General features: G+C 39.4%; 2 protein-coding genes across 2 annotated transcripts; both read right to left on the minus strand.

The window, feature by feature from the left end:
* Nucleotides 1-1,203: 1,203 nt before the first annotated feature.
* LOC308689365 (cathepsin E-like) lies at nucleotides 1,204-10,245 on the minus strand. The gene is made up of 9 exons (XM_081363013.1): nucleotides 10,168-10,245; nucleotides 9,275-9,458; nucleotides 8,080-8,197; nucleotides 7,880-7,998; nucleotides 7,565-7,761; nucleotides 4,995-5,117; nucleotides 4,767-4,920; nucleotides 4,558-4,656; nucleotides 1,204-1,470 (listed from the first exon to the last, which is right to left on the minus strand). Exons 1-9 carry the CDS (start codon nucleotides 10,221-10,223, stop codon nucleotides 1,288-1,290), a joined length of 1,233 nt encoding a protein of 410 aa, XP_081219139.1. The 5' UTR covers nucleotides 10,224-10,245; the 3' UTR covers nucleotides 1,204-1,287.
* Nucleotides 10,246-11,012: 767 nt separating this feature from the next.
* LOC308690150 (T-complex protein 1 subunit beta) lies at nucleotides 11,013-22,283 on the minus strand. The gene is made up of 16 exons (XM_081364454.1): nucleotides 22,160-22,283; nucleotides 21,306-21,380; nucleotides 21,150-21,215; nucleotides 20,963-21,074; nucleotides 20,012-20,088; nucleotides 19,813-19,925; nucleotides 16,770-16,972; nucleotides 15,738-15,838; nucleotides 15,521-15,648; nucleotides 14,671-14,774; nucleotides 14,357-14,476; nucleotides 14,129-14,257; nucleotides 13,943-14,046; nucleotides 12,394-12,493; nucleotides 12,167-12,308; nucleotides 11,013-11,199 (listed from the first exon to the last, which is right to left on the minus strand). The coding sequence occupies exons 1-16, from the start codon at nucleotides 22,160-22,162 to the stop codon at nucleotides 11,169-11,171; spliced, it is 1,608 nt and encodes a 535-aa protein (XP_081220580.1). The 5' UTR covers nucleotides 22,163-22,283; the 3' UTR covers nucleotides 11,013-11,168.
* Between the last annotated feature and the right edge of the window lie 3,630 nt (nucleotides 22,284-25,913).

Genomic DNA, 25,913 nt, shown 5'->3' on the forward strand with positions numbered 1-25,913 from the left:
ATAAATCACGTTGACATTGTAATACCGGTGTAATACCCATGTCATTATACAAATTTCTGTCCCCATAAATCAAAAAAACAAACACACACGCAACTCTTACATCAGACATTCATAAACCCGCCAGGTCTATAGATCTGCTGTGGGTCATTTAATGTATGGAGCATCTAATGTATCTAATGTATCAGGAGTGTGTCTGTGGATGGATTGTTAGTATCAAGTCATTGTTCTTGTAGCATCTTTAACCTGCAAAGACCAAAGACATTAAAAAATTAAGATCAGGCAACATTTTATGGGAAAAATGCAGAATTCCACATATTTTCACAGGTTTCAGACTTATTCTTGCCTCTATTATCAAAGTGCAGGAACTCTGTCCTTCTACAGCGTCTCTGACACACTGAGCCTCATACACACAGTCCAGACCACATTCACTCAGCCGCTCTATCCTGGGTTTACGGTTTATGAGGGATCATCAGTGAAACTGTGTTGATGAATGAGAATAGACTGATGAGAGACTCTACCCATAATGCTTTGAGCTGCATGATAAATCAGTGACAGTGAGATGTTCTAGAGTCTTTTATTGTCTCTTCATTACATTAATAACACAGCTGAACTTCTGTCAGTGAAATAACATGTCAGAATAAATGTGTGTAATGGATCCTCATATAGATAGTCAGATCAGTGTGTGTTTATGAGTGGCGGTGTGTATCTGTGCTTTTCTCAAACTATATTCAGTTCTTATTGTAGTGTCACATTAATCATTATTACTATCAATATTACCATTGAGTTTCAAATGATCACAAACAGGCATCATCAAAAATGCAATACTGCACTGTGAAATAATATTCAATACCTCAGAAGACCTTCATGACAGTTTCTGGACATACGAGCAAAATACATCAACTGATCAAAATAAGAAAGGGCATATATATATATATATATATATATATATATATATATATATATATATATATATATATATATATATAAAATGTGTAACATTTGTTACTTTTGTTAAACATCTCACATATTTCATCAGGTTTGAAGTGATGAACTTCACATGTAATCTCATTGTACCTGTGATGCAGTTGCATGATGGGACAAATTAAATCTCTGCGCTTTCATCCAATGAAAATCATGATGAATGTGTTTAATGTCACGTGCAGTTTTCTAATGGCGCCACAGACAGAGTAAAGAGAGAGTAAAGATGGTGTTTAATGTTTTAATGGAGGATGTCAGACACTCTCATTAGTTTCTTCTGCACGTTCAGAGACGAGCGACCCGTGTGATCTATACGATGACCTTTGCCGCTCCTGCGAGACGAGCCAATCCCACCCGATTATGACCCCTGTCATAGATGCTGTAAAACTGGGAAAGGAACACGTCCCCCAGGATCCAGATGGCTCCCGCGGGAGAAGGGAAGTCTATGGACTGGAAGCCGCTGAAGCAGATCTCCTTATTGTTCAGCATCTCCTACACAGAAAACCAGGCATAATCAATCATTCATTCATTCATTTAAATAGCTTTTCCCTTGAAATAGTCCAGTAAAGCAAGGGATTCATCTTTTACACCAAGTACCACCTCAGAAAATATTTGGCTCTCCAAGTACCGCCATAATGACCAATATGAAAACACAGTAGCGTAGTAGGCCTAAACTATTCAGCTACAGTTACGCACAGCTCAAAACCAGCCAGTTTTAGTCCTGATAAGAATATTTATTAACAGTTTGAACATTAACACTGCTTACATACAGGTAAATAAAAAACTTAAATAATGATTCAATTAAAATTTACTGTACCTAAAAGTGGTTTCATGCATTAATTGCTAAGATACACACACTTGGCCTGGGCTCTTCCCCTCTCCCACTCCAAATAAATCAAAATTTGATGTAGTTCGTTCGAGTCATAATTAGTAATACCCTTTAATGCTAGATGTTTTGCTATAAATTACAGACATGACATCTGAGGACTATTTCAATCATAAGCTTGTAGAGCACATACTAGAGCACGTTCACACATGCGCACTCTTCGATAACCATGCTTTAAATCTCTTGACAAACTAAAAGATGTAAATGATATTTGTATGTATTTTAAATAAAAGATATAGATTGTGCTGAATGTCAGATTGCTTATTTTGCTCAAGATAAGGATTTATTGAGTCCACGTCATGCAAACTAGACACTATATTTCTAACCACAGGTCGAGAGCTGTCGATCAAACACACAACTTTGTGATGTTGTTTGCGAATGTTCGTTAGAACGATGGTTTCGGGAAACACTGACTCGATTAACTGCTGATAACGACAGACCTTGCGACCATAGTTGGCTAACAATGCTTTTGGGAAACACACCCTTGATCCGCACTTCTCTTGCCAGATTGAAACCACAATAGCAGTTTCGTTGAACTTTTCATCATTTCATCATCCACCAGTAAAATTAATATTTAATTCAGTGATTCCTCTGCGCACCACTAGAGGGATGTTCGTTAGAACGATGTTTTCGGGAAACACAGACTTGTTGAACAATGATGATAACAACCGTACCACTCGAGGGAGCCTGCATTGAGAATCAGTGCTGTAGAGACTATAGAACAATTCTACATAAAACATCTGAAAAACATCCAATGTTGAAATAAAGGGAGGAGGTTACATTAAAACCCCACAAGTACTTGGTCAGGTCAAGAATAATTTATGCAATCGTACATTATTTATTTAAAAGAACCATTTCCATCTTTGTATTGTTCAACTGGTCGAGGTTGATATGGGATTTAGAAAGTGATTAGTAATGCTTTTAAAAGAGAATAATTAGAACAGTACACTACATACACTCTTGAAGTCGTTATTAGTAGCTGATAACTCATTACTTTTTAAGAGTAACTTCCCCAACACTGAGGCTGAGGTAGAGTTTGAACATGTAAATGTAAGACGGCACCAATTCATCTCAAGAGATTATGATGTCAAGCAGAACAGAGGTCAACCCGTGAACATTTTATAAGAGCGTGTGTCCCAAGAAACACAAAAAGACTAGTTTTATCATTTCAGACCAAATTATTTCAGTATTCCGCTGCACGATTAATTTTATTTTAATCCTCATAACTAAATCTGCTGCTCTTGATTCATTAATAAGAACCGTCGCAACTGGTTATTTATCCTGAAATGTTTATTTTCGTTTTGTCATGTGCACTATCTTGCATTGGTAACAAGCCTCCACAAGCGTTCATGTTTGAGGTTGCCAGATGTCAATAGTTTAAATCCCCCAAACAGAGCTTTTCTCTTAAGAGGATACGGCTTCTGCCAGGTGTTTGACTTAATCTGTGAAATCTGGCAACCTCTCACACTCTCTCTCTCACTACACTGCAACCGATGATCTGATAACACGATCTTCATTGAGATGCTCAAATGAAAGTGTGATACAATAGCCAGTCTGTGTCTTCATGAGCCGCTTGTGCGGTCTGTGTGACTAAATCTGCCAGAGATCTGTAATAAATCCAAACATCTTATGAGTGTTTTGAAGTGAACTGCGTTATCAAGAATTTCATAACCAGCATGGTCTAATGATGATCTGAGCTAAATTTGGTGAAAATCTGACGAAAAGGCGTTTACAAAAAATGATTACAAAAAGCAATACTTTGAACAATACAGCATTTTATGGCAAACAGCCAATGCTAAAGGAAAACTGGGTAATTGATCTGTCACACAGAATCTAAAGAGAGCAGTGATTTTAGGAGAAATGTTTCAGAAGTTTCAGTTTCAGAAGACCCGTAGGTGGCGCTGTGATGAAACTGCTCAGGTACCCTCAGCTCATGGTTGTCATTACACACACCAAGTTTGGCAAGGGTGGACTTTAGTCTAAATCACTTAGGCTATTGTGATTGTCAAAACTTTGGTAGCCTAACTGAACAATTTTATTAAGTTTAGTGACAACATGTTACCATGCAATGACTGGTTGGCTACTGCTTTTATTATTGCTTGATACAAATTTTACAATTTCAATTCAGTTCTTGTGATTTGAGTCTGATCTTGTTTCAATATCTATTCATTTGGATAAATATTAGGTACAGTAGATGCATGTTGATTTTTCTCAAGAAAGAAAATCTCACCTAATGCTGTAAACATAGGATTCAGAGAGCCCTGTCAGCTGGTATTATTAAAGGTTAAAAATCAAAAATCAAATTAAATATAATTTAAAATATAAGTACAATGTAAAATTGCGTTCAAGTTCAAGTGTATTGTATCAAATTATTGACTTAAATGTTAGTAGTACATAACAGTTAAAGACACCCAAGATAAAATGGGACCAAATTATGTCATAGGGTGCAATGGACTTTGCATGGGAAACAATTTTTGTTTGTAGGCCTCAAGTTTGAGCTTTGGGTGGTACTATAAATTTGAGATTGAGACTCCCAAGTTTGCTATAGTAAATCTTCAAACTGTGTGGCAAATTTCATAACTTTCTTATTCACTGTTCTTTGGGCTGCCATAGACTCAAGGGAAAAAGAAGAATGATTAGTCCATTAGTCAAAGTCCAAAGTAAACCCTGAGTTTGTGTTTTGTTGTACTCACCCTCCTGACATACTGCTCTCCAGTGAGGGAAAACTCCACACCGTTGATCATGAAGGACACTACAGGAAGACTCCTGATCCTGGCACAGTCTAACAGATACTAAACCCACAAACAAACAAGCCTTCATTTACTGAAGACGTCCATCAACATCAGTGAAGTCACATGCTCACTGGATTATCTTTTACTGAAGATAACCAATCCATACTCGCCTCTCCGGCCACGGTAGGCGTTCCTCCGAGGAACTGCTGGAGGAGCATGATGTCTTTCACTGGGCCGCCGATCAGAGACGTCCCTGTGTCCACTACAGCTTGACAGCCATGATTACTACTATAGCAGAAACTCAGAGCTCCCTGAACCTTCACACTGGACACAACAAACACACTGATTTCTGCGGTCTTTGAGTTCAGCTCCATTAAAGACACTTGTGTCACACTCACCCATCTAATCTGATCTGCCAGTAACCCTTCTGAGTGACTGGGGCCCAGATGATGGGAGAAACGAACCGTGTTTCATCCACTCCTCCGAACATCACCTCCCCTCCAAAGCTTGAGTCGCCGTTCCTGTAGTCGGGATCAGGACATACGCTCTCATAAATACTATCATTTTTGCACATTATAGTACTTATCGGTTACACTTTATTTCGATAGTCCACTTTAGACATTCTGCTAACTATAAGTAACTTTGCAGCTACAAGTCAACTAACTGTCATTAGAGTATTAGTGGACTGTCTGCTTTGTATTTGCAAACACTTTATTTTGTTGGTCCCCCAACAGACCTTCTACTGACTATAACTTGGCAACTACAAGTCAACTTATTCCCCTAACCCTAAAACCTAACCATAACAGTCTACTAATACGCTAATGATAGTGAGTTGACAAGTTACTAATAGTTAGTAGAATGTCTAAAGTGGACTATCGAAATAAAGTGTAACCGACTTATCAAACGGATAAATGAACATGAATGTGAGAATGTCTCTACAGGGGTGACATGTAGAAAACCTGATGATCATGTTCATGAACGAGACGTCAGAAGACATTATGGGAACCCTGTAGGGTGAAATCATTCTGATTGATGAATACAAACGTAGTGTTTACATGAACGCTAAATAAAGTGATCGGTTGATGTGCGCATTTATGTGTCACAAGCTTCAAATCTGGCTTAATCTTTCGACAGGACTGTTTTCTGTTGAATAGAGTTGCAACACAAGTCCCTCTCCTGATGAATAACAGTGAGCGGCGTCTCATTCCCTCTTTCAGGGAACCTAAGGCCCTGTTTACACTAGAGCGTTTTCGTTTTAACACGCATAACTTCGGCTACGGTTACGCCTGGCGCCACTCTACTCCAGAGCTTTCAACCCTTGAAAACGGAGAGTTTTGGAAACGCTGCAGTTTTAGCTTGAGAAATCTGGGGTTGTGTTTCACTGTAGACGGACCAAAATTGAGACTTTGAAACGAAGGCCCACATTCGCTCCCTGATTTGTCAAGCGCCATCACATGACCATTACGCTACTGGAATACGACAATACCAGACCACCCTCGACGACCGTGTACACAATAACATGGAGACCGAACTGCATCCATTCCCTCCATCTTTCTTGAGAACCAGAAAGAAAACCTTTTCTGCATGTCCTCGTGAGGAACTCTCTTTATCCTGTAAGAACTACAAAATGCCGGACAGTCTGTTTAAAGAGCGACCAGACCCTGAGAGGACAAAGGACCTCTCTGGAAATTACCATTTGAACTCCTCCTCATGCACCATCGAGACTAAAGTCTCACCTCCGAGTCATCTAATCTACATCTCTTTCCCTCTCCCCTCACCCCCTCTCTCTCATGCTCAGATGATCACCTGAATTCACCCAAGAAAATGTATAGTTTAATGTGAATGATTATCACAGAATATTTTTCATGTTTGGTATCATTTAAAATATCACAGTGTGACTGGTACAAATGTCTCATTTCCAAAAAAGTAAAACAAAAGGTAATAAGGTTTTTAAGAGTTTATGGATAACTGACTTACAAAGCTACCTCTTCACCAGAGAATTTGATGTTTTGTATTGATTATCTTTGAAATGATTATGAAATTGGCATGATACATTTACCTGACATAATAAATTGTTACATTTGATTATTGTAACTGACTTTGACATTATTTTACTAAAGAGTTAAAAGGAATAGTCAAACATTCGCTCACAATTAATGATCCACAGATATCATTAAAACCTTTTCATTTATGGAGTCAGATGAAATAACGAGAGAATACATATTCAAATGTATTGCATTTAATCAAAAAATACTTTGCCTCGAGAAAAGGACAGTAACACGTAAAGACCTTCCGCGCTGGTCGGATGCCGGACTTTGGGCCGATCGAGCGCGAGCTTACAATCCCATGATCTTTGAGAATAGACTGATCCTCTCTACTTAATATTCTCTGCATCCCGTAACAAAACATCTGAGAATATGACACCATTTTACAAGCTGAATCACATAACCTGCAGCATCCATGGATAAAACCTAGTTCAACACTACATTGGTCATTGTAAACCCTGAGTAAACACAATCCTGGGTTATCTAGATTCACGTTTCACATTGCTCATAATTTACCTGGGGTCAACAATTAATCCGGGGTATATTTATGAACTGCAGTCTCTTACTGGCATATTTTAAGAGTCAGTGTCATTGACTAGACAAATGCAGCATACAACCCGTGTAAAGCCTCAAGCATAACGCAAACCTTCATTAATCAGCTTTCGTTAATCTTTCCTCCCAGACATTTTGTGTCTGAAAGTGAGACTCCTACAAATGCATATGCAATAAGGTCAGCCGCAAAAATACCGGTCCACGTCTAATTTTTCACTCCATGTCTTTAGTAAATCCTGGGTTTACGTTTGCGCGAGCTGTTGGTAAATCTGGCCCTTAGTCCATTGCCATAGCATCAGTGTCCAAGTTCCTGATTTCATTAAAAAGCATCAAAGTGTGGATCAGTAAGTGATGTTGTGGTGATTTCTTACTTGAGATAGAAGGAGAAGATGGGTTCATCCAGCAGGCCTTGCGCTATCATGCTGTCGAACACAGGAGAGCCGACCTCCTCTGCCAGCTGAGGGAAACCCAGACCCAGAACCCCGTCAAAATGAGCCAGGACGAAAGAGAAGCCCGGCTCGTATACAGCCTCACCGAACACCTGATTCTGGACCCTCACCGAGCCCACCTGAACCCAAACAAGACATTCTCATACAATATAGTTATTGCCAAAGTGAGGCCACTGAGGATCATGAGAGCCAGTCCACCTCAGAAATGGCCTTTTAGGGCTGAGTGTGAACGGATACCTTCAGTTGTTCTCTGGCCATCACTCCCTGAAGGTGACCGGAGCCGTAATGGATGCCGAAGACTCGTCCGTCGTGTGCGTACGTGCTCGATTCAAAGGCCTTGAACTTGTGGTGGATCGCTGTGTAAACAACAGCCAGGTCACTTCATCAACATACGGCAGTTCACACATTAAACGCGGGTGAATGTGTGTGTTAGTTACCGCACGCTTGGCTCACGCAGTAGGACGACGGGACCCAGAGGTCAGAGGATCCCGTGTCAAACACCACCGTGAAGTTCTGCTCCGGTTTACCCAGACTGATCTGACCGAAGAACTGCGCCTTCACAACACATGATTCAAAGCCAGTTTCAGTCTTAATCTTTGGCCTTTTTAAAAGAATTTAATACTTTTATTCAACAAAGATGCATTAAATGGATCAAAAGTGACAGTAAAGACATTTATAATGATTTCTGTTTTAGATAAATGCTGTTCTTTTGAACTTCCTATTCATCAAAGAATCCTGAAAAAAAAGTATCAGTTTCAACACTGATAACAATCATAAATGTTTATTGAGCATCGAATCAGCATATTAGAATGATTTCTGAAGGATCATGTGACACTGAAGACTGGAGTAATGATACTGGAAATTCAGCTTTGATCACTGGAATAAATTACACTTTACTATATATTCACATAGAAAACAGCTGTTTTAGGCTACACTGGAATAACATTTGACAACATTACTGTTTTACTATATTTTTAATCAAATATATCCAGTTGAACAGAGACTTCTTTCAAAAAAACATTAAAAAAAAATTACCGACCACAAACTTTTGAGTTTGGGATTTGTTGTTGTTGCATTTATTCCATATCTCTATAAATATATCAATTTTAGTTGATAGTGTACTATTTAAAATACTTAAATGCTGCCATTGTTATGCATTGTCTTGTAAATATATTGTATATTCCATAAATAATAAAAAGTCATAATGTCATGATCCTTTGAAGACGCGAATGTTTTAAAGATAATTTAACATCTCTGCTGTTTTTTACCAGTCAAGATGGGATGAAGACCATCTTAAGATGTCAACCCTCATGATTTAAAGTTAACAGCTGATAATTGTAGAAACATCAGCACTCGTTCTAAGAAGCATCTTTCCTGACTGACATTGTTAAACTAAAACGGTCAGCCCCATTACCATCAAACCCCGTTACCCCAGACAGCAACATAGTGAAGGCCCAGGTCCGGCCCACATTAGGTACACTGGTACCCCGGATCTGGGCCGACACTATGTTGCTGTCTGGGACCCTTCTGAACGCGTGATTTCATCGGTCTAATCCTGCCCCGTCGAGGCCGGTGTTTGAAGGAATGAGGTTTGGCGCGTGTAACAGCAGATGAACACAGATCTCGGCTCACGTCCATGTAATTGTAGAGTCTCTCCTTGGCTCTGCCGCCCGTGCGCAGGTAGTGCTGAGCGGGGGGGAAGCAGTGGGCGTAGCGCCGGGAGAAGGCGTCGGGCTGGTGCTCGCGCAGGAACTCCTCCAGCTGCCCGGCGGCGCGCAGGCGACCCCGCAGCGGGGGCACGCGACTCAACGGCACCCTGGGACGGGACAACACCTCGTCACCACCACATCTCTCAGAAATTACTCTCGTATTGAGAATGACTGGGCATTCTGTGGCCTAATAGTTGTACAGTATCTGTGATAAACTCTCAATTTCTTTTGCTTTCAGAAGTGACTATAAAAGCCTTTTTAGATTTGGGAAACAAAATGTTTTTGTAACACTTTACAATAAGGTTCATTAGTTAACATTAAAGTATTAAGTAACACGAGCAATACATTTGTTACTGTATTTTTTTTTTAATCTTCACAATTTCTTTGATTTCAGAAGTGACAACAAAAGTCTTTTTAAATTTGGTAAAAAACAGTTTTCTTTCTGAAATAATGATTAATTTCTCCCAGTTCACATACTAGAAAACGTATTTAGTTTTGTGTTTATTAGAGTTTTTCTACAAAATAGTTGAAACCATTTCTTAATCTTGCAGCTATATGGTTTTAATAAAAATGTATAGTTAAACCATAGTTAAAACCATGGCTAATTTTGTAGTTATAATGGTTATACTGCAATTATGTGGTAAAAACATGATTGTCTTTATAGTTAGTATGATTTCACTGTAAAAACCATAGTTAAATCATGGCTGAAACACTCAGAATATGATCATTCATGGGCATTTATTGTAGTAGTAGTGAGCAGGTAAGCCCGTTTTAATCAGAAAGTAGAGACAAAGCAATGAAGCGTGTTGTTCTTACCTCACCAGACTCTGAACAAAGCCCAGCAGCCCCAGCAGGATCAGACCGGTCCTCATGGTGCTCTCGATCAAACGCTCACTCAGGGCCGCAGTGACTCCAGCCGATGTTTAAATGCAGATGTCAGGTCACCGCGGCCCTTTCACGTGTTGATTTAACACTCAGCAAACAGACCAGAGGTGAAGACACGAGAGCTTAGGACACAAGCACAAGTACAACAGCTAACATTACTGTGCTTTTCTAAATTTCTCTGAAATATAAACCTTATTCCCCATTCCGGTTTCCCCAAAATTAAACAGAAATTCAGCACTTGGTGTTTGCACAGAACACGCTCAAAGAAAAAGACCATCACAATGTTTACAATATGAAAACTAGTAGTAGGCCTATGCAAGAAGCTGAAGATGTTCATCTCCTGAAAACCAGACGTTGGTTTATTGGATGTTGATGTTTATTAACTCTCGCCTAAAGCAGCTCGATGAGGAGCACCACAGATCCAGCGGGATTCACAGTTTATTTAGGTTTAGTAGAAATATGTAATAGGTTTATTATATTTATGCATGACCTACAAATGAATCATTTAAACGAGGAATACTCAGGAAAAAAACATCCTCTCAATTTCAACTGATTTTTTCTTAATGTGTAAATATTTGTATGGACATAAAAAGATTCAGAAACAAACACTGTAACTGAACACGTAGAGCTTCTTTACAGCAGAATCTGAAGTGGTCTCACATCACAGAGTTATTTCCCTGTTTGTCCCGGTGAAGCTGCTTTGAAACTCTGTCCCGTGTGAAGCACTGTAGAAATAAAGCTGACTGGACTTGGCAAGAGACTCGAACACAACAGGCTTGGTTTGATCGTGACAGTTTTTATTGAGTAAACAAAAGGTCAAAAGCCAGCGCTGACATTCAGACATGCTCGAGAAGTGCATCGACACAAGAAACTACAAAACAAAGAGAATCCGCTTCCTGTCAATAAATACACGGGCCGCTAGCGGTGTGTGTTCAGCAGGGGTGATGATCCGGCACACGCTTCCTGAAACACAACAACACACACACGTTAAACACACGCTAAAATAGCTCAACAACCTCTCAGCTGAGTCTCCTGAACAGATGAAGCTGTTATCTACACCGTTACTGAACTCAACACACACACAAAAATACCTCAACCTCTCAGCTGAGTCTCTGTCTCAGCACAGACTGACTTAAGACTATCACACTATTGTCTCTTTAGAGCAGAGTTTGAACTCGTATTTTATTTAGTTTGCATCATTTATTTAGATTTCCACCCAAAGTTCTGAGCAAAATTAGATCTAGCATAAAGCATTTCCATCCCATGTGCTCGAGAACAAAATAGTCTCTCCCTAAGAAATTGGTGCAAAATATCTAGTAAACATGGTAGAATCTTCAATCAGGGAAGAAACCTCCATCATAAAGGAGCTGTGCCTCAGAGCGTCAGACGAGACACGATAAACGCCGTCACGTTCTCTTGTGTTCGGATGCTGGTGTTGACAGACTTTTAGATCAGGCGTTTCAGAACAACCAAAGCTACATCCGAGATGCTGCAATGCCATTGGTCCGCTGGTTAGTCCAGTCATCCAATCACATCCACAGCTGAGGCAAAGCCACCTGAGGTTTGTGTTGCGCATCCAGGGGTTTATTCTCTATAACTGTTCTCATCGCAGTTTGTGCGCATGTCTTAGCAGATAAAAAATGATGTGCCTCAATCATGTTTATGTGCATTTTTAGAATATAAGCACATAATGTAACGTTTGCACATTTCTTTATCATACTTTTTCAAGTCAATGTAAACAGGTCGGGTATGGGATGTTTTTTTTATTATTATTTATTGGTAAAAAAAAAATGTTTTTGTCTTCCAATAAAACTTGCTTGACAAAAAAAAAAAAAAAGGACACAAGCCCATCTTGACATTTCCATTAAGCACAAAAACAGCTAATAACTCCTACGGTGTGTCCTGTATGAATAAAGCTGAGAGCACTGACCTGGGAGCAGCTTTGATGATGTTGTCCACGCGCAGGATCATCTCGGCCGCCTCGGCTGCGCTCAGCAACACCTGCCTCTTCACCTGGAAGCTCTCGGTGATGCCCAGATCCGCCATGTCTCCCACACAGCCCTGGGTCATGTCTGTCAGACGGCACGGGTCAAGGGTCAAAGGTCAGAGCAGAGGCGCGGGCTAGCCTGACATCAGGTGTGTGTGTGTGTGTCTTACCCAGGCCGAAAGTGATCTTGTTGTCCTGATGGGCGGCTCTCAGCTGGGACACCAGCTCTGCGCTGTCATATCCTGCGTTATCAGCGATGATGGTGGGCAGCTGCAACAACAAGCAGCCTTAAAGCTTGAGAACAGACACCGATACACATTCAGAAACTAACAGGTGCTGAAGTGCCAGCTAGATTAACTAATAAATGCCCCCAATATACAGATGCAGGGGCACAAAAAGCACTTACACATACATTTACATCACATGATATAGTGAAGCTTCATCACAGGCGAGCGGGCCGTTTTTCCCCAATATCAGCAAACGGTTCAATACACGACGTTAATAGTGACTGCCATTTTAGACACAATAGTGTCCGTTTTTGTTCTTTTCGCCAATAAAAATAGCAAATCAGTTGAGTGAATGATTCATCAAGTCACTCATTAAAACAGTGACTTGCTTCTTTTCAGAATGAATAAGTGTTTTGAAACCAATCGTTCGAGTGAATGATTTAATGATCCATTCATACAGTCAGGGGCTCTATCTGACATCACATACTTCCCGATTATAGTAGTGTGTCCAAATTCACAGTAGGTGAATAGCAGCCATTCTGAAGCGCACATCCAGTGGACACCTAACTGTCCCTTCAGGCAACAGGAGAGGATTCGCCACTGAATGATAGCATAACTTCGCAAATAATGCTAGTAGGTCACATGACAAAGCAACATGATGGGTGTAATAACTTACTCTCCGAGTAGGTACTTCTTTTGAATTTGCAATTTTGTACACAGACAGACTCTTGCTTAATTCCTGAATGAATCCATGTATGTGAACGAATCGGTTGAGTGAATAATTCAATGACTCACTAATTAAAGGCTTTGGATGAATCGGTTGAGTGAATAATTCAATGACTCACTAATTAATAATTTTAAACAAATCGGTTGAGTGAATAATTTAATGACTCACTAATTAAAGGCTTTGGATGAATCGTTTGAGTGAATTATTCAATGACTCACTAATTAATAATTTTAAACGTATCGGTTGAGTGAAAAATTCAATGACTCACTAATTAAAGGCTTTGGATGAATCGGTTGAGTGAATAATTCAATGACTCACTAATTAATAACTCTGAACAAATCGATAATTCAATGACTCACTAATTAATAATATTAATCGGTTGAGTGAATAATTCAATGATTCACTAATTAATAACTGAACAAATTGATAATTCAATGACTCACTAATTAATAATTTTAAACGAATCAGTTGAGTGAATAATTCAATGACTCCGTAATTAAAGACTGACAACTTCTGGTGGTTTAAGTTTCACATAATTTCCTTTTTTCCAATGTGTATGCATTATGTGATTGTAATTGCACTGTAAATTTCCTACAAATATGATGTATTTAATAAGTTAAGAAAACTTATAAAACTCATAAAAGGTAAAAATACACATGGAAACCAATTTAAGGGGAGAAATATATCCTTAAGGAGAAGTAACTCCGCATCCCTGCACTGATCATCTCTAAACAGCCAGATATCAGCTGACACAACGTGACGCACCATCATCAGGGCTTTAGCGAAGGACTCCATGGCCACGGCCTCTTTGCCTGGCGTCCGGTTGGCCAGATCTGACACCACTCTAGCCATCAGCATCTCAGAGCATCCTGAAACACAAGCACACCGGCGTGAGAGCGCGTCCCAGCAGACACCGGTCAGAGAGCCGCTGGCGTGGCGAACTGTACTGACCTCCGCCGAACACGGTGCGCGTCTCTTTGACGGTCTGCGACAGCACACACAGGGCATCGTGGAGCGAGCGCTCGGCCTCGTCCAGGATCTGCTGCGTCGCCCCGCGCAGGACGATGGTGCACGCCTCTCCTGCACACGGGAACACATCAATGACACAACACTGCTGATAAATCTGCAGTCAACAAAGGAGAAGACTCGAGGGCTTAGATGTGTTTGCCCAGCACTTACCCATGTCCACTCCTGAGAAGTGAATGAGCATGTCCTCTCCGATCATCACTTCCTCGATCAGCTTACAGTGGCCGATCTTCACCAGCTCAGGATGGTCAAAGGTAGACGTGATCTCACCGCCTGCACAAACAAACCAGCTCAATGAGTGCTAGCTAAAAACAGTGCGCTACTTAGTTCTGAAATGAACACACTTTGTATTTAACTTCTGAATCTTTTGCCAGTCTGATCGGGTAATGAGTCACACACAGTTGGTGATCAGGATCAGGGCAGTGCACACTGGGATAGTTTTCACAGCGGTGTGTGTGTGTGTGTACCTGTGACGAGGGCCAAGCGCTCCACTCCTGCGAAATCAGCGTGTTCGATGGCCATCACGCCAGCGGCGGCAAACAGCTGCTCAGGGTAGTTATAGATCAGCTGCCTGAGGATCCACAACACACAAACACACACTCATCCACAATTCTGGGGTTTTACTTGGTCAAAACATTAGAGTGTGTTTAAAGTTATGTTACTCTGTGCGTTCGCCCCGTAGCTGCTACGAGACACACTGCAGGAAGCTAGATCAATATTAGACTTTCATATATTAATAAAAGCTGGATGACTTGTGCTGCTAAATGGCAGTATTCATTTTAAAACATTGTATATGGGAGGAAATGCTGTATATCTGTTAAAGCTCTATCTGATTATGCTACGTTAGCCAATTGACAGTTTTGTCTAAACAGTTGCTCATCCGTCTAATAAAATACAATAAAATTATAAATTAAAGTGTCTTTGGCGTTTCCATGTTTTCTACAAAGGTAAAACCAGACACTGGATATTTTATAATCAATAATCTGCATTTTTGACGGAAATGGTCGAGTGAATGACTAAATGAAACACTCATAAAGACAGCCTCTACGTTCTTGAATGAACCGGCCGTTTTGCTGACACCTACTGGGAGCCTGAATTTATGTCATCTAAGTTTTCCAAATTTTTTATGCATATGTGATTGAAACTGCAGCGCAAATGCCTAAATGCACACATTTAATACGATTAGAAAAAAACTGTCCTTATAAAAGGAAAAATTCCTCTGGATATCAATTTAAGAGGGCAAATTTGGGCCCTTAATGAAGCCGCAGAAATCAGCCGACACATCAGTCGAGGGCTGAGAACACACTCTTACAGCACCTGTTGATGAAGCAGTTGATGCCATGCTTGAGAATGCGCTCCACCTTCTCCTTCATCTTCTCCTTCTCGGCCATCTCGATCTCGGCCACCTTGGCTGTGGAGTCCACACGCACCCTGGAGCCGAAGATCTGCAGGACACACACACACTCACGTTACTGGTGTTAAAGGTGCCGCTTTAACAGTTTAACTGGCGCTCAGTGCCTGAGCGAGGCCGTACCTTGATCTTGTCCGTGTCCATGCCGGTGTTGGCGATGAGGATGTTGGCGTTCTCGATCCTCTTGGGCTGGTTCACTCCGATCCTCTTGTCCAGCAGGAAGCCTGTGAAGAACAAGAAGAGCAGTCACATGACCATTACGCTACTCGTGTGCCGCCTTCTGATTGGCTGAGCCACACACCGTTAACCAATCGCACAACTTTCACAGATCAATTAAACACCTGTTGTTACTGATACTTTACAAACACATTATTATTATTTGAGATGAGATGAATATAAAACTATAATGAGACCTAGTGATATGTTTTGCAACAGTATATTTTGTACACAAGTAATAAAGAAATATGACATTTATAATGAGGGAAATTATATTTATAGAAAGATTAAAACACCCATTACTTAATGAAGGCCATTTTAAAGACTATTCAAAACATTACAATTCTGCCCCCCCAAAAAAAACTATTTTAAATGTTCAAATAAAGACTGATAACATTTTTATTGGTGAATATAAAATTGTATATAGGTGTAATTTATATGGGTGAAAAATTAGTCATTTACACTGGCGTTGAATCATCAGGATGAAGGCAAGTATTTATTGAAGGCATGAATTATTAATATTATATAAAGGGATAGTTCATCGAAAAATGAAAGTAACCCCATGATTTACTCTCCCTCAAGCCATCCTAGGTGTACATGACCTTCTTCTTTCAGCCAAACACAATCTGAGTTATATTAAAAAAAAGTCCTAGCTAATCCAAGATTTATAATGGAAGTGAATGGGAGGCCAACATTTGAAAATTAAAAAAGTGCATCAATCCATCATTAAAGTAATTCCCACGGCTCCGGATAAAGGCCTTCTGATGCGTAGGTGTAAAAAAAACGGCCATAGTTAAAACTTTTATAGCTATAATAACTAGCTTTCGTCTGAAAGAAGGAAGTCATGTACACCTAGGATGCCCTGAGGGCGAGTAAAGCCTGGGCTAATTCTCATGTTTGGGTGAATTAAGCCTGTAGGATGAGCTGTCCGTCACACACCCTCGTCCAGGTAGGAGTCGGTGAGGCTGCCGCCCAGCTTCTTGATGACGTGGATGGCCTCCAGGTTCCCGGAGCCCTTGAGCCGCATCACGGCCTGCACCGCCAGCCGGGCGAAGTGGTCCTTGTGGTGCGTCAGCAGCTTGGAGGAGAGCGTGGTGCGTGCGATGTTCAGCAGGTCCACCTGGAACTTCTGCTCGTCGTTCCTGAGGAGAAACACACACACAAGCTCACGTCCACCGCCTCTACTGTTCACACACACACACTAGGGGTGGAGAGGATCGCAGTTGATGGTGATGCGTACGGTTCGGCACGCATGTGATTTGCGGTTTAAATGCTAAATTTAACCATCATAGAGGGATAGTTTATCATTTGGACATGTTTTGTCTTGCCAATTTACACATCCAAACTAAGGATGCACCGATCCGATACTCAGTACCGGTATCGGCTCCGATACTGCCATTTTTGCCGGATCGGGTATCGGTCAGATGAGGCCGATCCAAATCCCATATTGTGCGTATACTATTCAGTGTTATTGTTAAGCCGCATAAAAGACACACAAACATTATAAAGCACCAGAAGTTTTCGTGCACAATAAAGTGTTTTGAAGCCATTATATACTATAATGTGAGATAGAAATTACTATTTAAGTCATTAAATTCAAGATCACGTAAATGTTTCCCTCAGCTGCGGCTGTCAGTCATTCTTCATTCAGCATCAAACAGTGCGTCGCGTTCGGTTACGACAGTTAACACGATGAAACTCTCTCCAAGATGATTAAAAGTTACTATTATTATACTTGATCTGTAGATAAAGGTCTATGGTTTCGCATAAAACAACTTTATCTTGCTGGACTTTATTGCTGTACCTTAATCATGTTCTACCGGGTGTCTGTTAGATCACGACACTGCAGTAAAGTCAGAGCACTATTTGTTCTTCACACGCACAGTCACTGAAATTTAAAACTGTTAAAAGAAAATGCTGAATAGACAATTGCATAGATATATACTGTATAATACACTACGCATCAATTTGTATTGTCCTTGTGCTTTAAACTTTTCAATGCGGACTCGACACTCTGCACCCTGTGACTCGTGTTCAAGAGCATCATTCTGCGCTCGGGATGCGCATAAGCGCTTTTGTGCCGCACTGGAGCCTTTCATATCATAATACAGGGACGCAATGAAAGATTATCAATAGCCGTTCTGTCCTATCTATCATTGCTACCTCATTAAACAGCTGTGCTATACAATTAAAAAATGTCTCAATTTTATAGTAGGCTATATATAAAATAATTGACATTTTTGATTTGTTATCTTGTTTTTCATGAATGTATTTTACAACAATACAAAGAGCAATGTGTAACGTTTTACCAGATTTAGTGTTACACTTATTGTCTCTAATTTGTTCCCCACTAAACTTTTTTTTTCCCCACAAACTGTTCAGATTTTATACAATTGTTGTGCACTCTGATTTTTCTAGACTAAATTTTACTGCTGAATTATCCACTAATCTAGTTTATAATAGCATTTATGTCAGATTATGATCATATATTTTATTTTTTATCTTTTTTCAGTTCTTATTATCAGTTCAACACAGAGTTATAGAAATTGTACTTGATTTAAAATAAAAATAAAAATCTGTGCTGATGTCGACCGACACTCGGAATTTTTGGTATCGGATCGATTCTGAAAAAAATGGTATCGGTGCATCCCTAATCCAAACAAAACTTTTTAAAATCTATTTTATTTTAAGTTTTCAAGTTATATCAACAAACACAAAAGCATAAAACAGTCAGGACAACAAAAGACGCATTAACACACAACGGAGAAAAAAAACACATCTGGACTGGCTCAGTCAGCAAATATATGCAAATTAATTAGTGAAAATATAAACAAATTACAATATTCACAATTGATTTATGAATCAGTTAGTTCACCACAAGAGAAGAATAAAAAAAATAAAAAAAATAGAGGGGCCCTATGATTTCCTTAATGCGGAAAACGCGGACAAAATCACGGAATTTACACATGAAAACGGAATTCTCTTAAACGCGCGGAATCTGCATATAGTTTGCTGACATTAAATAAACTATTTTTTTTTTACTTCTCATTTTTTCAGTTTAAAGTTCTCTACCTAAACCCATAGCCATATAGAGAGACATCTGTCAATACAGTTAATATAGAGGGATGGAAACAGAGCGCTTTTCAGTGAACCACTAGTGTTTCTTCTTGCTGCGTATCTTTTACTGTCTATGGCAGGGGTCTCCGTGGCCTGATTGGAGGTAACTAGCTCGTCAAGGGGCACATGTCGTGTCTTTTGCGCGCTCAAGTTCGTTACTTCAAATGTAGGCGCACGGCAAGCACGCTCATAATTGAAGCGACATGCTCATTTTTTCCAGGCACAGCGAGATGAACACCTCAACTCTTCAGAATGCCGCAGTTCATGTGACAAGAACCAACATATCAACTTCACCCTTTCCGTAACAACATTGAAAGCTCAGTCAACATGAAGGATGGGGGTGCACCGCTCCACAAACACTACAGGTGTTTTTCTCTTCTCTGTAAATAAATCTAGTAGCAGAGCTACAGCAAGCGTTTTTCGGTGGTGGAAATCTATTAGCTACTAAAACTTTGTCGTTGTGGAGAGCGCAGTGCTTGGTTGCATAGCAACGACAGACGCCACGGGAAATTTGGACCGAATTTTACTATTAATAATAAAAGATAAGCTAATATGCATTGTATTTGTAAATGTCAGTAATTTATCTTTTTTGACTCATTCTTTTTATAAAAAACGATTTAAAGGCTTAAATATTTGAGGTTTATCTTTTTATAAAACAATCTTTGTGAAAAATGATTTAAAGGCTAATTTAATCTTTAATTTAATATTCATCAATCCTTACCTTGTAACTGTTACCTTCATGTTCATATATATACCTCTTTTTTTGCCAATCAAAAAAATGATCCGATCCGTGGCTATCAAACACACTCACGTCCAACGCCTCTCATGTTCTAACACACACACACACACACACACACATCATTACCCATGATCCACTGCTGCCTCCCTCAGGGCGTCACGGGCCGCTTGCGTGGCCTTTCTCCAGCCGGAGATGATGATCTGAGGATGGATCTTCTTGGCGATCAGCAGCTCTGCTTCCTAAGGCACAAACACACACACACGATCAAGCCTGCGCGGCGTCCGGCGGGAAACACAGTGAGTGAGTGTGTGTGAGAGAGTCGTACCCGCAGCAGCTCAGCGGCCAGCACCGTCACAGAGGTCGTGCCGTCGCCCACCTCGTCATCCTGAACCTTCGACATGTCTGCGCAGGTTCAGCAGACACACAACCACATCATGACGCATGTATGAATAATATTTTACAGGAATTAATCTCTGGTGTTGCTCTGTCATTTTAGACAGAAAAAAAAAATATTTTTAATTTTTTGTTAATCGTAACTTCATCAGAATGGTATGAAACATGGTGGCCTTTCACTTGCTATGTGGTCAACGACAAAAACATGTGGACTTCGAAAAAGCTAAAATGGTTGTTAAAAAAACCTAAAAGTCACACTCGTGTTGTTCGTGATCAGCACAGGAAATTAATGGAAAATACAGAGCAATTTTTGTGCGGTACAATCTATAAAGACTTTTGTCAAAAACCAGTCTTTGATAATCTCTACATATAAATCCAAATGCATAACCTTATAAAAGCAAGCAATTATGTCTGAACACACTGTTCTCAGTAACCAGGGAATATATGCCGTCTTCACACAGAGGGCTAGTGGTTACACAGATGATTTTACCATGTATAATGTTGACTATAGTGAGTAATAATGCAACGGGGGAATATTTGTGGGTGCTGATGAAAATTAAATAATAAAATGCCAAATTTCTGACGTTACCAGTAGAAGTGGCTTAATATATCTGGTCAGTGACGGAGTGCAAGCATATAATAGTCTAAAATAATAATTCTGTATGTTCAGCTTCAGCTGGCAATAATATCATATCGTGAGCTCAGTATCGTGACATGTACCGAATCGTGACATGAGGGTTTCGTTACACCTCTAGTCAAATTAAATATAGTCCATTATTTCATAAAAAATAATTTATTACTCCCAAATGAACAATACCAGAAGGTTAATGTATTTTATTACTATTATTATTATCATAGTGAATACACACACAGGGAGACTCACCCACGAGCACTTTGGCGGCAGGGTTGTCGACGCCGATGGCCTTGAGGATGGTGGCGCCGTCGTTGGTCACGGTCACCTGACTGTCCCTGCCGCCGCCCAGCAGGATCTTGTCCTGTGAGGTCAGAGGTCATTAATCAGCAATATTCACCGGTTATGATCATGACGGGGCGGCCGCCGGCACACGTACCATGCCCTTGGGTCCCAGAGTGCTTTTCACCAGATCCCCGATGGCAATGGCGCCGATGAAGGACGACTGAAAGCACAGAGAGAGCTCTCGTTAGCCATGATCACGGTTATTAATGATCACGGTTATTAATGATCACGTTCACTGCACGAGTCTCACCAGTCGAGCCGTCTCGGCCTTCTCCTCGTCCGCTCCTTGTCTGAAGATGTTCATGGGGGCCATCGATAGAGACGCCTGCACACACACACATATTATGATCACGATCAAGGCTTGATGCACATGCATAATGTCATGTACACTTCTGATATTAATAATGAAGTCAGTGTCTATTTATCATCTGAACCATGAATCAGTCAGTGTCCCTCAGTGCGTGGTCATTCTGGAAACCCTGTCTAATATAGACAAGTGACTACAGTTTTGATTAAATATTATCATCATTATGGCATTTTCTCCATACTAATTACATTAGAAAGCTTTCTAGAGAGAGTACGGATTCATTCAAGCAACTGTGATTTTTAATATTATTATTCATTTCGTTATTATGCTAATATTAGATACTTCCATACTTAAATCTTGCTACTACTATTTTAATAATTATATGCATAAATTTATAATATAACTGCACTCTCATGCTCGGGTCAGTGACGTCAGTGGCCACGCCCTCCACAGAAAGCGCTAGAAACTCCCTGACGATGATCCGCTATTTTATACCATCCATCACAACACAAACTATCGAAACACACACGAGTAAACTCATCACACAACAAATAAAACAACGAGATGTGTTAATGAAGGCAAACACGTCCATTATAGCATCATACCGCAGTCGGCTCAACTCATTGTTCGTGTTCACGCGCATGCCGCGCACAAACCCGCACTCTTTAGCGTGAATAAAGTGCGATTGTCGCGGCAAAATCACATTACCGAGTCACTACCGTCACACGCGCTGCACTACACCACATCTCACTCATTATATCTCCGCTGAATTATGATTTAACCACAAAATCGCTCACCATGATGATAATAGGATGTGCAGAAGAGACGCGCACGAGACAGGAAGAACAGAGCGGGGAAATGCGCGACAGATCTACCGCTTCCTGTCTGCGCGCGAACACTTTTCAACTTAAAAGTCCCTATAGTGCGCTTACGCGTTTGAGCAGCTTTAATTAGAAATGCATTTTTTTATTTTTTTTTAGATTTAGCTACTTTAATAAGCTAAAAAGATGATTTAATAAATGTACTTTCATGATGTTTAAGAGAAGTATTTTGTGTTAAACAATATGTTTTTGTCTATTGCAGTTTTCGGACATATTATACTGTTAATCTTTTAATTATAAGCCTATAATTCATTGTATAATCTACCTAAATGTTTTTAAACTCTATATTAATGAGGAGTAAACTAATCGATCTAATCTTTTAGCGATATCCCAATTTTTCGTTCCCGAACAGACATCCTAACGTTCTCTGTTGGTTTGGAGAACGTTCCCCTAACCTCTTTAATCCGATATAATTTACTGGACAAGCGCGTGCATATCAGAGGCTGGATCTGTTCTGTGGTGCAATGACATAATGATTTACACATTAATAAATACACATCATTTAAACCTCGACTGTATTTATTTATGAGACAACATATCCCTAAAACTCACTCCCATACACGATAGGCAGCGTTTCCACGCAGAAAAGAGATGGCCATGGACTGTGCTTTGCTTTTTATAATGAACATCCTCATCCGTCCCATAAAGCAAATGAAAATGAATCAGTACATCATTTTCTAAGATGTGGGTAAATACTGTGCTTGAAAGTTTGTGAACCCCCTGCAACATCTGCCACGGCGCGGTCCCCAAATGCTCCAGAGATCCGATCCATATACTGTAAAAAGAAAATGATGCAAAATGTGTATTCTGATTTAAGACACCAACACACTTTTATAAGTAGGTCAGAAATTGCACTAAAATCATAGGCTACTGAGAGTAGAAAATACTATGCGGTACGAGCAGCAGATGAAAAGGAAACCGTAAAATACCTCAATCATTTTTTTTTTATGTTGCATAGTATCATAAAATCCCCTCAAATTCTATTCTAAATAATTAAAAAATATGATTGAACAAAACATTTCCGTGTTTTCACTGTTATATGATAGGGGGCGCTATTAATACTCTATGAATCTCAACACAATCACAAACTGATGGCTACTGTAGTGTTTCTGTGTTTTTGTTCATGGCTTGTTTCATGTTTTGGATTTCGTGTGTTACATGTTTTTTATTTTTGGACTTTCAATGTAAATAAACCTCCGTCGAAACCGTTACAAAATGCACTTTGTGGAAGTGTATCTCATGCCTTCATTGATTATGTTGTACAAGATGTTGTCAGAGAGTCAATGGAAGGATGAACTGGGAAGAAGTGTATGCTGACTGTTCTGACACTGAAAGTCAAGATTACTGTAGTTATAAAAGTTTGCTAAGATGTCAGCAAAGCACAGAAACACATTTGACAGTCACTTTAATAAAATAGTGAATTGTGTCACAGTTGTGACTTGTGCCATTAAACTACTTTTCTCAAATTATCATTATGTTGTTATCAGCATGTTATTCTGTTATTCATCACTTATTTTATACACAATAAATGCCATTTTGTTCACATGCAGAAAAGTGTCAGCTCCACCATATGCCACTAGATGCCGCCACAATCTCATCTGCAGGAAAGTGCAGTCAAACCAGTGTACACACAGGCTCCTTTTCATGATAAACTCACACAGTTGAGCTGGAAAATTGGTAACATTTTAGATTAAGGAACATATATTCACTATTAACTGGGAGTTTTCACTCAATAAACTCATAATTGCTGCTTATTAATAGTTAGTAGCCAATATCCTAGTAATATGCATGCTAATAAACAACTAGTTCATAGTGAAGTTGTTCCCTAATCTAAAGTGTTACCCTTTCATCTTTGAAATATTTATAAATATGTATATTCCTATGTGGTCTATATGACCCCAATCGACTTTTCCTAAGTTAGTAAACATGGTTTCCTTCATCTTGTTCTACATTATCTGTCTACACACACACAAAAAAAGTTGCAACCAAACCCTTCTTCACATCCCTTAACATCTAGAGACCATCTCAGCCGCTTCAAGGTCCACTTCAACCCTTCTGGTACCAGCCGTTTTAATAAATATTTACTTATTAATGATGTTATGTTAATCAAAGCAAAACTATATATAAAAATATAAAACATAAAAATTAAAATATTTAAAGAGATGTTTATTATTTTGACCTTTGTTCTTGTACGTACAAGCGCTGGATTAAGCATTACATAAAATATTGAATGAAAAGTCTTTCTGTTGCTAAATGTAAATGTATAAATACTTCTAACCATCTTCATCTGCAATAAAGACAGCAAACACTGTAAGAGTCACTATAGGCAGCAGGACATGTACGACTTCATTGCTCCTAATCTGCGACTAATCTCACTGATAGGTTTGTTTGAGATCTGCCAAACGCCTCGCTTTAAATACAGACACAAGTATGTGGGATGCACTCATCCGGATGGATCTCCACGTCAGAAATATCAGATATAGATTCGACCCTGGACGCCGAATCCCTGTCAGAAGATATAGAGAGTTTGACTGAGAAAGTCTGGGAAGAGCAGAAGCAGGAGACAAAATCATGATAATAAAAGAGCAGAGTTTATTGAATAATCTTAGTTGTGTACGTTTCAATGCTCAGACTTCATCTGGATGTTACACTTTGTCTGACCAGTACAATTCCAACAAGTGTTATTATATCGAGAGGAAAACAATGAAAATTACTGCTTCACAACATCGTCCTGTGACGCTAAAAACCATGAAATGGACACATTCTCTCATCTCTAACTCATGAAGACAAACATCCCTCAAACCACACAATCATGAGATTAAACAACAGTAGCAAGCACAGCAAGAGCAGGGAAATAAGTACAAATAGATTAAATGAGAATAAATGATAAATCAAATGACTACTACATAAATTACTAATGATTATGAAATTAAATATAAAAGGAAATAAAATAAAACAACACCAATGTCTGGTTGCTTTCTTAAAGTAAAACACATGTTGTTATTGAAAACCCTTAGATCCTTGACACGTCCTCATTATCTTTAACCATTTAGATATTATATCATAAAGTACACAAAGTTGTTGGTGAACAATCAAAATTATGTTATTACGTGAGCTTAGAATTATAAGGTTCTATCTCCACTTTTGGTCGAAATTGAGTTTTTGACATAATCTGATCCATTAGGTGTTTATTAATGCCTGTGTGGTGTTATTTTTGTAAAAAAAAAATTTTTGTTAGTAGTTATTAATAAAATAAAAAGGTTCCATCTCACAAAACATAAACCGAGTTGGGATTATAAGGTTCTATCTCCAGTAGATTCAATATCCAATCAAAACCCTGAATGAACACGGACGGACCAATCAAAACCCACCTCTTAGCTCTGTAGCCTGGACACAGAGCTAAGGGCTGGACATTAGCCTGTACATTTGAAGCCGGCGAAAGATGGCATTTCCATCTTTCTATCTTTTTTTTATAACGAATCAATCGTTCTTTCTCTCTCTCTTACTAATCTATCTATCTATCTATCTATCTATCTATCTATCTATCTATCTATCTATCTTGAAACTGTTTCTATCTATCTATATTTCTTTCTTTCTAATATATCTTTATTTCTAACTAATCCATCTTTCTTTCTTTCTTTCTCTCTTTCTTTCTAACTAATCTATCTTT

This window comes from Scardinius erythrophthalmus (assembly GCF_964197995.2).
Source record: "Scardinius erythrophthalmus genome assembly, chromosome: 4".
Classification (NCBI taxonomy): domain Eukaryota; kingdom Metazoa; phylum Chordata; class Actinopteri; order Cypriniformes; family Leuciscidae; genus Scardinius; species Scardinius erythrophthalmus.

Bases quoted from the DNA above. Each gene is read 5' to 3' on its own strand.
- LOC308689365 (XM_081363013.1), bottom strand. From the start codon at position 10,223: ATGAGGACCGGTCTGATCCTGCTGGGGCTGCTGGGCTTTGTTCAGAGT. The intron at 7,999-8,079 runs GTAACTAACACA...TTGTTTACACAG, and splicing joins CTGCGTGAGCCAAGCGTGCG to CGATCCACCACAAGTTCAAG. The intron at 4,921-4,994 runs GTGAGTGTGACA...TGTTGTGTCCAG, and splicing joins TGGCAGATCAGATTAGATGG to TGTGAAGGTTCAGGGAGCTC.
- LOC308690150 (XM_081364454.1), bottom strand. The intron at 20,089-20,962 runs GTGAGTCTCCCT...GAACCTGCGCAG, and splicing joins TGCCGCCAAAGTGCTCGTGG to ACATGTCGAAGGTTCAGGAT. The intron at 11,200-12,166 runs GTCAGTGCTCTC...GTTGTGTTTCAG, and splicing joins ATCATCAAAGCTGCTCCCAG to GAAGCGTGTGCCGGATCATC.